Below are 14,401 nucleotides of genomic sequence, written 5' to 3'. Positions count from 1 at the left end.
TTATTAGGCAAGTGAGTATTTTGATCACAGCATCCTTTTTATACATGTTGTCCTACTCCAAGCTGTATAGGCTTGAAAGCCAACTACCAATTAAGTAAATCAGGTGATGTGCATCTCTGTAATGAGAAGGGGTGTGGCCCAATGACATCAACACCTTATATAAGGTGTGCTTAAATATTAGGCAACTTCCTTTCCTTTGGCAAAATGGGTCAGAAGACAGATTTGACGGACTCTGAAAAGTCAAAAATTGTGAGATGTCTTGCAGAGGGATGCAGCAGTCTTGAAATTGCCAAACTTTTGAAGCGGGATTACCGAACAATCAAGCGTTTTGTCACAAATAGCCTACAGGGTCGCAGGAAGCGTGTTGAAAAGAAAAGGCGCAAAATAACAGGCCATGAACTGAGGAAAATCAAGCATGAAGTTGCCAAGATGCCATTTGCCACCAGTTGTACCATATTTCAGAGCTGCAACGTTACTGGAGTATCAAAAAGCACAAGGTGTGCAGTACTCAGGGACATGGCCAAGGTAAGGAAGGCTGAAAACCGACCACCTTTGAACAAGAAACATAAGATACAACGTCAAGACTGGGCCAAGAAATATCCTAAGACTGATTTTTCTAAGGTTTTATGGACTGATGGAATGAGAGTGACTCTTGATGGACCAGATGGATGGGCCCGAGGCTGGATCAGTAAAGGGCAGTGAGCTCCAATTCGACTCAGACGCCAGCAAGGTGGAGGTGGAGTACTGTTATGGGCTGGTATAATCAAAAATGAACTTGTGGGACCTTTTCGGGTTGAGGATGGAGTGAAGATCAACTCCCAGACCTACTGCCAGTTTCTGGAAGACACCTTCTTCAAGCAGTGGTACAGGAAGAAGTCGGTATCGTTCAAGAAAAACATGATTTTCATGCAGGACAATGCCCCATCACATGCATCCAAATACTCCACAGCGTGGCTGGCCAGTAAAGGTCTAAAAGAAGAAAAAATAATGACATGGCCCCCTTGTTCACCTGATCTGAACCCCATAGAGAACCTGTGGTCCATCATAAAATGTGAGATCTACAGGGAGGGAAAACAGTACACCTCTCTGAACAGTGTCTGGGAGGCTGTAGTGGCTGCTGCACGCCATGTTGATCGTAAACAGATCAAGCAACTGACAGAATCTATGGATGGAAGACTTCTGAGTGTCATCATGAAGAAAGGTGGCTATATTGGTCACTAATTTGTTTTTGGTTTTGATTTTGAATGTCAGAAATGTTTATTTCTAAATTTTGTGTTATATTGGTTTATCTGGTGAAAATAAACAAGTGAGATGGGTATATATTTGTCTTTTATTAGGTTGCCTAATAATTCTGCACAGTAATAATTGCCTGCATAAACAGATATCCTCCTAAGATAGCCAAATCTAAAAAAAAACACTCCAACTTTCTAAAATATTAAACTTTGATATTTATGAGTCTTTTGGGTTGATTGAGAACATAGTTTTTGTTCAATAATAAAAATAATCCTCTCAAATACAATTTGCCTAATAATTCTGCACACAGTGTAGAAAGCTTACCTGGGCTATCACTGACACTAGCTAGCATGACTTATTCATCATAAGCTAACGTAATCAGTGTTCTATTATCATGGAGCTAGCTCCTCAACAAAAAAACACATGCAGTGATATGTGCAGCATGGAATATAGACAACTAGACGTGTTCTTTAATCGCACTTTACAGAAATAATTAGCCTAGCTTATTGTCTACAGCGTTTGCTGTATAGTTAGTCGTTTGCATGCGCATACATACACTACAGATAGCTACGTAGCTAGCTGAATAACTCGAAAACTGCATAATGTGGCATTGATTTTAAGATAGGGATAAGCTAGTGGTAGGGATTTTTAACCAGGGATAGCCTGCGTGTCTGCACTAGCAGCTTGGAACAACCGAAATGTGATTCTTGGTAAAACATTTGAAATCAAAGTATTAACGTGAAATTATTTTTTATAAGTGAGGTAATCTTTAAAAATACCGACAGGTAAGTTTGAATCACGGACAGCAGGTGGTTTTTATACTGCAGGTAAACTTCATTCTGAGGTAAACTTGTGGCTAATTTTAGCAAACATCTAAAGTAGATTAGCTAGTTGCAAACCTGGACATAATTGGTTCGCTTATATTGTCTATTTTCATACATTGCATCCGTTTATATAATTAAATTAAGCCAGACTGCGGTCAGGGTTTGTTTCCTGGTGGGTATTTTTGTATTTGTGCACACCTTTATTTAAACATAATTAATTTGCTTTAACATAAATCACCTGTTCAGATGTCACGATGCGCAACTGTATGATGCGCAAGAGGTCTGCCAAGGTTTTTAGTGAGCTACTTGCGGTTTAATACTAACTATGGTGTTGAACGTAACCTAATAAACCACCACCGACTCCTTATATGATGTATATTTATTTATGTGAGTACGAAACCAGTGTAGTAGTGTGTAGTGAAACCAGTAATCAATCCCAGACTCTCTAAGGATATATGCAGAGATTTATTTATTATTTATTCCATCAGTGACAAGAATCTGGACATGAACCTTACCATTTTTGATCAGTCATGCTAGATTTGATAGATTAGAAGGTGCGTTTTACTGTCGCTATCGTGACTCACAATCACAGCAAATAGACAAAGAACCTGTTGTACCTGCTAAGCTTACCCTTTGACATTTATCAGTTTTCTAGATCTAACACTACACTCAGACTACCTAGATTAAGATTGTGCTGCAGACAATGATTGCATTGCACCATATACACTTATTTACTGCTTAGTGTTGCATTATATAAATATAATATTTTAACTAATTCATGTTACAACTTTTATTTATAAATATTGTATGTGTTTTAAGTCTTCAAAAACGTGGCCTCCATAAATTCTGTATAAGAAATCGCTTGCTAATTTGTACACTATGTAGAGGAACATGTTCACAGAATTAGTGAATGTCCTCTATTTATGGCCAGTTCTGATCTACACCTTCTGTTACCTTCAACAGTGCCACACCATACAGCTGTTGAAGATTTGTCTGTTTGCTTTGGACCATTTGCTCCCATTAAGTGGACTGGACTTGTAAATGTAAGTTTTGTTGCATATTTATTTAATAAATTTAGATATGCCTGTTTATGATGAAGTGGAGATTCTCAGATTGTCTTTGTTATTTAATACTTTATTTAGTGTGTTCTTGTCACGTTGAGGTCCCCGGGCTCTCCCTTTTGGGTATCTCCGTGGGTGTGGTTACGTCTTGTGCTAATTCGTCTCACCTGTGGCTCGTCTCGTCATCACGTGGGGATTATGTGGTTTGTCTAATGTGCCAGTGTCAGTGACTATTTATAGTTAGTTCATGTCACTGACAGTTTACCCAGTGTTTTTACAGTTTTAAAAAGTTGGAAATGTTCTTGTAACGTTGGGCGCAAGGCGATGGACACAGAATCCTTTGCACTTTCCAAATCGTTACGTTTATTACATTTACCGAAGCGCAGACAGCGCACATAAAACACGTTTACATAGAACATGTGTGACTCAAACAAGACGAGCACAGGACGCTGCGCGAACGCAAACCACACAAACCCCCAGTGATGACGAGACGAGCCACAGGTGAGACCAGTGACTGTATATACGGTCTCTGGGTGAGACGGATTATCACAAGACGCACCCGCACCCACGGAGATGACTAGGCGCAGACGTTAACACACGCCCAAAAGGGAGGGGTCGGGGACCGTAACGTGACAGTTCTGTTCTTATATTCGCACTTTAAAGAAAAATACACGTTTACATTTTATACTTTCAGTTTATTAAGTGTGAGCACTTTTAAAATAAAAATGCATTTGGTAGCAACAGCTTTTGGGTGAATTCTTAATTATTTCAATCATAATAATAATGCACTGGTTAGTTTCCCAGTAGGAGTCCACTGTTGCAGATATAGACACCTCAAAGATGTCCTCTGTTTATTGTCCTGGATTACCTTTCTTGAAGGTAGATTTATGATGACCCTTTTCACCAGTCTTCCAGCCATCAGTAACTACCAACTACCAGTAACTATTTGCTGATTAATATCGATGTAATACTAGTTTTAACATGTTGCTTTTGTACAGTCAGGAAACAGCTCAAATACATTTTTAATAACTCTAAACCCCGAATTGGATCGAATCGGATCGAATCGATTAAATAGAAATAAATCGATTCTTAGTCTTCAGAATCGGAATGATTCTTGGAATTTGAATCTATACCCAGCCCTAAACGTGACCGTGCGTTTACGCAAAGATCTGTGCCTCGTCCTTCGCCCTGCACCACGCGTCACAGTTCTGGTGTCTGGCATCATTCTTGTCTGGTCAAAACCACTTATGATCAGACACCAGAATCATCCATACGTTTCATTGTTTCCCAAATTCACATTTCCAAACTAAAATTTCACACCCAAATTTACAAACTCCTCTAACAGTCAAGGAAAATTGTTACACTGATAAGCAAAAAAGGTGGAACTGCTAAATATATAGTTCAGTCATTGTTTTACTGTTTAAGATCTTTATTGATTGTGTTTGCCAGGATGTACCTGAATCGAGTGAGGAAAATTCTGTTTCTTCTGGGGATGAATTCCTACCAGACTCAGAGGATGATACTGATTGTTCAGAGATGGAACATGAAAACAATACATCAGATGTGGAGCATGAGATTGTTTCTACTGAGAAGACCACATCAGATAAAACCACTGAGGACCCAAAGGAAAATAACTGTGGACCTAGGTGAAATGTACAATGGGGCAGTCATGGCCTGGTGGTAGGGATCTGGTCTTGTGACCGGAGGGTCATGGGTTCGATTCCCAGACCAGAGGCCATGACTGAGGTGCCCTTGAGCAAGGCACCTAACCCCAACTGCTCCCCGGGCGCTGGGCTAGGGCTGCCCACCACTCTGGGCACGTGTGATCCACAGCCCCCTAGTAATCACTAGTGTGTGTGTTCTAACTGCACAGATGGGTAAAAAGCGGAGGTCAAATTTTGATTGCGGTGAAAAAAATCACAATTGACACAATATGGCACATTTACAATGTTTCCTTGACCCAAATTTCTGAACATCTACATTTCAAGGAGGCATGTGCACAACTGAAAACACCACAAGATCATTCAAACACCAAAAATTACTGTTTCGTCTGTAAAAAGCCACAATCCAAACTTGCCCAATATTTGAAAGTACACAAACATAACGAATCAGAAGTTGCCAAAGTCCTTTCCCTTTCAAACAGCTCAAAAGAATGGAAAATAATGCTGGAAAAGCTTAGAAACAGGCAATTTCCAACATAATAGTGCTGTATTATCTCAGGGAGTAGGATTGTTAAAAGTGAAAAGGAAGTCAAAAGGGGCAGTCATGGCCTGGTCCAGGGAACTGGTCTAGTGACCGCAGGGTCCCGGGTTCGATTCCCAGACCTGAGGCCATGACTGAGGTGCCCCTGAGCAAGGCCCTTAACCCTCAATTGCTCACTTGTATAAAAATTAGATAAAAATGTAAGTCGCTCTGGATAAGGGCGTCTGCCAAATGCCATAAATGTAAATGTAAGTCACAAACTAAGAGACACTCAAAAACATACAAGTTCTGCATGTATTGCAATGGCATGTTTGTCAGGAAGGAACTATGTAGACATGCAAGGAGACATCATTACAAGTGTGACTCAGATGAACAGGCTCATGGCAAGAGGCGAATCCTTGGATTAGGTGCTGCTTGCACTGCAATGGCACATAACATATCAGAGGGAGTTTGGAAACTTGAGAAATATGAATCAGGATGAAGTAACAACAGTTGTGAGAAATGACTACTGCATTTTACAGTTAGCCTAGTCTTTGTTTAGTAAGCATGGCCATGATACAACTAAACATGAATACATCCGACAAAAACTTAGAGAACTAGGAAGATTAGTTATTACACTTCACAACAAAGCATAATTTGGAAGAAGCAGTAAAACCAGCCAATTTTGAAAAAGTGATTTTATCTGTCAAAGAAACAGCAGGATATGATCGGGAGACTAACAATTACAGTTCACCAAGCCTTGCACTTAAACTTGGGCACTCCTTGCACAAAGTGTGTGATATTGTTCACTGTAGTGCCTTGATGTCTGAGGATGATGAACTGAATAAATCGGCTAAAGCATTTGAAAAGCTTCTTGCTTCAAAATGGGCAGAAAACGTATCCGCCCGTGCCCTGACAACATTGCAGGAAAATAAATTTAATAAACCCTCAACAATTCCACTGATTGAGGATGTGCAAAAATTGCACATATACCTTGCGGGCAAGGCAAAGCATGCTATCCGTGAATTCAATAAAATTCCATCACCAGATTTGTACGCTGAGCTAGCCAAGGTCACATTAACACAAGTGATCTTGTTCAACAGAAGGCGTTCAGGAGAAGTGTCCAAAATGAATTAAGCCATGATCAAGCAAAAGTACATGATGTTGCTCAGGGACTTAAAAGTTTTTGTTGAGGGGCAAACGAGGATGCAGCATAGCTGTTCTTATCCCAGAAATGATGTAAGCACTCAAAATGATTGTTGAAAAAAGAGAGGACTGTTGTGTCCCTAGAGAAAATATTTTCCTTTTTGGGATTCCCAAATGCTTGAGTCATTACAGAGGACAAGATTGCCTTAGACATTTTGCTGGTGACTGTGGTGCAAAAAATCCTCAACACCTCAGATCAACTCAACTGAGGAAACAAGTGGCTACAATTTCACAAGTGCTGAATTTAAAGAACAATGAACTTGATCAGTTGGCTGACTTCATGGGTCATGATATTAGGATTCACAGAGAATATTACCGCCTGCCAGAATCTACAGTGCAAATAGCCAAAATTTCAAAACTGTTGATTGCTATGGAGAAAGGACAGCTACCAAAACTCCAGGGGGGAAAAAATTGGAGTTTGGATGAAATTTCAGGTATTTTGACTGTTTCATGATTCTTTGTCTGTGAATAAGTGGATATGTGAGTGTTCATGCCAGAAAAAGCTGTGCATAAAAAATAGTCAAATAATGGATTTTTAGGAGATTGAATGTTTTCTCTTTTTCAGTTGACTTGAGTGCCACAGATAGCGACGGTGACGAGGATTACGAAAGCAGATCTTCAGACAGTATATCTGGCAGTTACACTTTATTAAGCAGTGGTACATTTCCATTTAGGACAATTCATGTTTTTTTCCCCTTAAAATTAAGTTCCAGAGAGTTCATGCTACTTTGTCATACATCTTCCAACATGCATAGTCTTGTCACCCTTAAATTATCAATGCATATTTTGGACAAATCTTCAAGCATCAGAGGTCATTCACAAATTGTGTTATGTAAAAAGCCAATATATTTTTATATATTTTTCTAAAGCCAATATAACCTAGGGTTATACAAAGGTTTTCTTATCCTTTGTATAGGTTGTAGAGTGCTTGATTTCTTGTGTGATTTACACAAATCCAATATGGTTAAATGCTTGGTTAGCATTTAAGTACTCTTATACACTGACATAATGAATAATGTTTATTTAGATGCAACACCTACTGTGTTGTTGTAATTAGTCATCTCGTACTAAGAATTTAGGTTGTTCCACAGAGCTTTAATCACCCAGTGTACTTTAATGGCAATTGATCACCTTGTTTAACTTCTTATTTTAAGGTGAAATTAATGTTTCCAGCAGTTCAGAAATTGGCCATCTCCTGAAAGCTGGAAGTACAGTGGAATCTTCACAAGAAGGTAAGAAAAATTATCTGCTTTTATCCATACTACATACAAAGGTTGATGTACCCAAATAAAATTAGCTAATAAAGCTTACAGAATAATAATGCTGTTCATATATTGGTCATATTTAGGAAAATTATATTTGGATAATGTCTCTGTTGGATAATGTTATTTAATCTATATGATGAACTAGCTTTCAAACAGCAAATGTGTATTACAGGTCACTTACAAGATCACTTTTTGGCTCATTTATAGATGGTGTACCTGAGACTACAAGGTCAAGGAAACAGGTGGTTTGGAGACCATGGACAAAAAAGGAAGCCTTTGCTGTTATGAAACATTTTTAAAACCATGTATTAAAGGGTCACTTGGCAATGAATTACAATAACTGTTTTTCAAAATGTATCTGGTTTGAGTTAGATCTCTATAGAGCCATATGTAGCTTGTTTTAGCAATGTTTACAATGGAGTACAATAGTTATCATCATTATCAATTCAGTTTAAGAACTGTTTAATTTTTTATATAAATACATATACATTTAATCTACAATTGTTTTCTCCAAGGTATGGCATCCTGTTTAATGAATTTATGTGTTGTATGAATTTATATGTAAAAGCTCTCTCTCTCTCTCTCTCTCTCTCTCTATATATATATAAATGTCAGAGCGGGGGATGTAGGAGACGAAATCCCCCACGGATTTCTTAAGGTAGCGGACCCAAGTGCCTTGTCCGTGCACCAAGCAATGTTACAAGCACGAGAAAACAAAGCTATGTCGCGCTGAATATTCAGTGCAGACGCCGAGGGAGAACTGAAAGTAATCGCGTAAAGACTCAACACGTATAATGGGGAGAACAGAAAACTATCTCGGAAATACTCAATGCGTATAACAGGGGAGAACAGAAAACAATTGCAGAAATACTCAATGCGGAAGACACAGGAGAACGAATGAAATCAACGTGAAAAGAAAAAGCAAAAAACCAAAAAGAAACAAAGGACGTCAGGGGAAGTAACTGGCTGGCTGGCAAACGCCGCGAAGAACAAAAAACCCTTCCCAAAAACCAAAACCAAATGGATAGGAAGAATAACAGCGGGAGGAAAACTTGAGAGAGGCCAGGGAGCGGCGCAGGAGGTAAGAACTCGAAGTGACAGTATAACAAACAAGAAAGAGGCAGGGTGGCGAGACATCTTAAACATACAACTGAGAAAAGGGCTGGAGGTTGGCGACATAGAAGGCAGACAACTCAGCGGTGAGGCACTGCGTCTCTCGTCCTTATAAACCCAGGAAGACAGGTGCATGCCATCACCTGATTTTCCTGATTTAATGTCGGCAATGAAATGTAACATTTTAATACAGTATAGCACTGAGTAGAGTAAAGCTGAAACAAGTGTCCTGATGCTCACAACAGTACCTATGTATATTGTCATGTCTCTTTAAGGTTGTTAAATGTCAGGCTAGGGGTGGGCGATATGGGAAAAAAAAAATTTAGCATGATTTTTTTTGCATAAAATCACTATGTAGATTTTTTATCACGATATTCTATCCAAAAAAATGGGGGGCTACAACGCTTTCTTTCTAAGCAGATTTTAATGAGTGACACTGAAAAAGCGCACTATTGCACTAAATATACAATATTTCCCAGCACGTTAAACTTAATTAAGTTAAATATTTATATATATAGTTGAAATGATTCAAAATAATTCGCTTATTTAATGGTTGTTTATTTTCAAAATGCCCAATCTTAACGTCTTCACATTCTCTCATGTTTCGTCCTGGAATTACAAGAGGCTCATATTTGTTAACGTAATACAAGAGAACTGTTCAGTTAGACAGCTATTTGTTGCGAAACGAAGTAGTTACAATTTCGAACATTTTCAAGTAGGCTACTTTAGCCTAAATTCCAGCACTTTTCAAACCTGAAACACAAAGCAACATTAAAATTCGTTAGGTAAATGTTCCCTCCCCTGTTTTTGAGGGGTGTTTCTTTATACTACCTCATATTGTTTTGGACAACACTGCAAAGAACGCGGAGGGACGCAGCAAGTTTAAGTACCTGTATAAACGCTTCCGCCATTCGCGGGGGTTCGCGTGCGGAGTCGCGCGCTATGGTCACTTGCGAAAGTATAAACCACCGAGGCCGCAGCTTGTGAGGCGGCTGCCCCCGCTGCCCGCATTGTTTCACTTTTGGCATGTTGCTTGGGATGCCTACATCTCAAGTGATTGAATAAATTTGTTGTACTGGCGTCGGACGTTTTTACATGTTCTTTGCACACGTTACACCTTCTGTGAAGTTTGGTCTTGGTCAGTGGAAGAAAATCTGAACCAATTCCATATTACAGAGGTAAATTTCCTCTTCGTTACCAGCTCCTCGGTTTGGCTTTCAGCTATGGTTGTCCACTTTTAGTTTTTACAAACACAACATGGCGGCATGGAAGACACACAGTTCGCTGTGATTGGTCAGTCCTACGTCTGACGCATTGGTGGGAACCAGTATAAAAAAGTCATTGCGCTGATTGGCAAAGGCGATCTATACGAATTCTCTAATTTGCTAGATCGCCTGCGATTCTCCACTCGTCATCGCCATTCACGATTTTATATCGTCATATCGTGCACCCCTATGTCAGGCATATGATATTTCCAAGGTATGAAGCTAAAAACAGCGATTTTAAGTTGGATGTATCTCTAGCAGGGCTAAATAATTAATTTGGAGTTACTTGCACATTGGTATTGTAAGTAGAAAGTGCTGTCCCCATAACCCAGGTGCTGAATCAGGTGTTCCCATAAACAACAATTACCTGTGTTTGTGTGTGTGTGCGCGTGTGTGTGCGTGCGTGTGTGTGTGTTACCTTGCTAGTATAGTAACCTTGTGGAATGTGCTGGTTTGTGTGGAGCCTGTGCAGTCCCTGGCCAAGTTGCCATGCCAACGACCCCAGGTCTCCACAATGCCCCCTGCAGTCAGAGTCTGCTATAGCAAGCAGTCGCTCCAGCAGGTTGGCAAAGCTGTTCTGAGCAGCCGCAAGCACACCAGAGCCACATTCTAACAAACAAACCATCAATCATCAATCAATACATCAGTCAATCAATCCTTACATGAACAAAATCCTGATTTTGAAATCTCAGAAGTCTGATAGGTTAGACTTTGGATTTTCTGCTTGTGTGTGTGAGCACATGTGTGCGTGTGTGTATTAGTGTGTGTGTGATCAGGTGTGTATGGTTGTCAGGGTATCTGCACATTTTTAAATCTCAAATTCAATGACTTTTAAGACCTTTTTAATACCTCTCACCAGAAAAAATAATACTATTACTGGGGATGCAGGTGTGTTCCACATCGTTGACGGGGGGGAGGGGGGGGGGACGAGAATTGTTGACCGTGGGGGGGGGGGGGGGTGTTGGCGAACGAAAATTGTTGACGTTGTTGAGGCCGTACATTCCAGCGCTAGTAATCTAGCACTAGGACCCTGGAGCGGTTATTTTCTGCATGGTCCTAGCGCTAGATTCGGCAAAGTTCACATCGCGCCAGAACAACTGAACAACACACACTTATAATAATTTAATGCCTCCCCTCATAAAATTCCAGACATTTTAAGACATTTTTAGGCCTTGAATATGGAAAACTAAATTTAAGACATTTTAAGACTTTTTAAGGACCCGCGGGTACCCTGGGTTGTGTGTGAGCAGGTGTGTGTGTGTATGAGCAGGTGTGTGTGTGTTAGTGTGTGTGAACATGTGTGTGTGTGTGTGTATATTTGTGTGTGAGCATGTGTATGTATGTGTTAGTGTGTGTAAGCACGTGTGTGTGTGTGTGTTCACTCACCTGTCTTGTCCAGCTCCTCCCCCACTCCCTGCATGCAGGTGTGTATAATCACTGACAGCTCAGGTGATCTTAGCATCTTCATCACCCTGCTATTCTCCTCCTCTTCCTCGTCCCACTCTGTTCCTCCCTTCAGCCGAAGTTGTCTCACACAAACACTGGGACGGTCCCCGTAACCCCCGCAAACCCTGAACAGTGTGTGAGAGCTCCGCCCAAGTGCTTGGAGACGCAGTGCGGCCAGTACAGCGATCACCCCACACCGGAAACCCCACACGCCCCCTCTCCCTTCTGCATGACCTCTGACCCCGGGCTCGCCGAGCGCGTGCAGTAGAGCGCCAACCTCCTGCCGCAGTGCCCAACCATCACACGCTCTGTTCCACAGCAGGTCCTTTTGCCGCGCCAGCACACACACGCGGCCGTGTAGTGCGCACACACACCCTGCCAGCAGGCCACAGGCTGCCAGCAGGGACGCTCCGTCACGACGACACACACTCAGCAGGTCCTGGAGTTGTGTCACGTCCTGTCTGAGGTCAGACAGAGCGCGCTCTGAAATGCGGACAGTCTCCTCTGCCTGCTCCAACTGGCTCTTTAAATCCTACACACACACACACACACACACACACACACACAAAGGCCTGAGCCTTGATAACCTTGATAACATCAAGTGGAGTTTCCATGTTCTCCCAGTGTCTACATGGGTTTCCTCTGGGGTCTCTGGTTTCCTCCCACAGTCCAAAAACATGGAGGTCAGGTAATTCTCCCTGAGTGTGTGACTGTGTGTCCCTTCATGTTCAATAAAAATATTGAGTGTGTGTGCATGAAGGTGTGCTTGTATGCCCAGTGGTGGATGGTGCTCTGTCACTAGGGTCTGTCCTCTCTCCCCTTCCTGCACATATATATATATATATATATATATATATATATATATATATATATATATATATATATATATATATATATATATATATGTTTATTATATATAATTCAGTCCCCCAGGGGGCTGTGGGCTCCGGTAGAGATTACACTGTGTGTGATTGGCTACTGCTTCGCGTGTGTAATTGGTAGTGTAAGACTTGGGTATGTTGAAAGGCGCTATATAAAATCGAACATTCATTTTAGTGACACTTGATAACTGCATGTACACACGTCTGTTCATTCAAGACAGTGTGAAGGCCAAAGACATAGGGATGGAATATTCTACAGTTCCACCAACACCACAACTCACACAGCTGCTCTGGGCTGTGTGTGCGTGTGTGTCTGTATGTACCTGTACAGGTCATTGGTCGTGTGTGTGGAGTGTGTGTATGTGTGTACCTGTGCTCTGCTGTGCAGGTCATTGGTCGTGTGTGTGTGTGTGTGTGTGTACCTGTGCTCTGCTGTGCAGGTCGTTGGTTGTGTGTGTACCTGTGCTCTGCTGTGCAGGTCATTGGTCGTGTGTGTGTGTGTGTACCTGTGCTCTGCTGTGCAGGTCGTTGGTTGTGTGTGTACCTGTGCTCTGCTGTGCAGGTCATTGGTCGTGTGTGTGTGTGTGTGTGTGTACCTGTGCTCTGCTGTGCAGGTCGTTGGTTGTGTGTGTGTGTTGTGTGTCCAGCTCCTCTCTCTGTTTGATCCAGGTTTCTTCTCTCTGCTTCAGCTGCTCACACACTCTCTCCAGTGCTGCCGTCTTGCCCTCACACACTCTCTCCAGATATGAAACCTAACACACACAAGCATTCTCTTACATAAAGCAGTAAGCATTCACATGTTCAAAGTTCTGTAGCAGATTTAGTGTATTCACACAGTGTATCCTTCATTTCTCCTACTTTTCGTGAAGAATCTATTTGTTGTGTTTTTACCATAAACCACTCAGACGCATTATGGGTTGCAAATGTTATTATCATTATCATAAGCCCCTCACCTCCTCCATGGATCACCATCGTGGTGGAGGGGTTTGCGTGCCTACGTGATCTTAGGAGCTAGGTTGTCGGGGCAATGTCCCTGGTAGGGTCTCCCAAGGCAAATTGGTCCTAGGTGATGGGCCAGACAAAGAGTGATCCCAAAACCCCTAAGGAATTCATAAATAACAGGACCCAGATACCCTCACCCGGACCAGGGTTATCAGCGCCTCACCCTGGAGCCAGGCCTGGGGGAGGGGCTCCTTGGTGAGCGCCTGGTGGCCAGGTTTCTACCCATGGGGCCCGGCCGGGTACAGCACGAAGGAGATACCTGGGTTCCCTCTCCCATGGGCCCACCACCTGTAGGAGAGGTACAGTTGTGATCAAATTTATTCAACCCCCAATGCTGCGAAGGGTTTTATGGAATTCAGTGCACATTTGTAATTGTGTTCATAATGAAATCTTACAAGGACTTGTTAAAGAACTAAATGCAACTAAGATAGCATCAATTTTTTTTGTCAAAGTATTAAATGGCCTTTTTGTGATTTCTTCATTGACACAATTATTCAACCCCTTTACGACTACCACTCCTAAGAACAGAGGTTCATTCCAGTGTTTTCCATCAGGTATTGAAAACATCTGTGGATGTCAACGAGCAGCAATCAAGCATGATAAGCACCAATTAGGCAGATTTAAAAGGACTGTGATACTCAGCTCCTTCTAGACATCTACTGGTGTGTTTCCAAGCATGGTGAAGGCAAGAGAATGGTCCCAGAAGACAAGAGAAGAGGTTATTGCTCTTCACAAGAATGGCAATGGATATAAAAAGATTGCGAAGTTGTTAAATATTCCAAGAGACACTATCGGAAGTATCATTCGCAAGTTCAAGTTAAAGGGCACAGTGGAAACGTTACCTGGTCGTGGCAGAAAGAAGATCCTGACCGCGACTGCTGTGCGCTACCTGAAGCGTAATGTGGAGAAAAATCCCCGCGTGAC

General features: G+C 41.6%; 1 protein-coding gene across 4 annotated transcripts in view; it reads right to left on the bottom strand.

Annotated features, from left to right (window-relative positions):
- Positions 1–14,401, bottom strand: part of ccdc171 (coiled-coil domain containing 171) — a 41,557-nt gene that overhangs the window by 12,124 nt on the left and 15,032 nt on the right. For 3 of the 4 annotated variants that reach the window (XM_076986094.1, XM_076986096.1, XM_076986095.1), the window contains exons 15-18: positions 13,072–13,227; positions 11,535–12,126; positions 10,567–10,757; positions 4,575–4,640 (exon numbers count right to left, since the gene is read on the bottom strand). In XM_076986094.1, coding sequence (XP_076842209.1) covers positions 4,575–4,640; positions 10,567–10,757; positions 11,535–12,126; positions 13,072–13,227 — 1,005 coding nt within the window. The remainder of the gene's footprint in view (positions 1–4,574; positions 4,641–10,566; positions 10,758–11,534; positions 12,127–13,071; positions 13,228–14,401) is intronic. The other variant, XM_076986097.1, reaches the window with a different exon arrangement.

The sequence above is a fragment of the Brachyhypopomus gauderio genome, unplaced genomic scaffold, assembly GCF_052324685.1.
Source record: "Brachyhypopomus gauderio isolate BG-103 unplaced genomic scaffold, BGAUD_0.2 sc45, whole genome shotgun sequence".
Taxonomy (NCBI): Eukaryota; Metazoa; Chordata; class Actinopteri; order Gymnotiformes; family Hypopomidae; genus Brachyhypopomus; species Brachyhypopomus gauderio.
The sequence above is the reverse complement of the archived record's forward strand: the minus strand, read 5'-3'. Positions and strand labels throughout refer to the sequence as shown.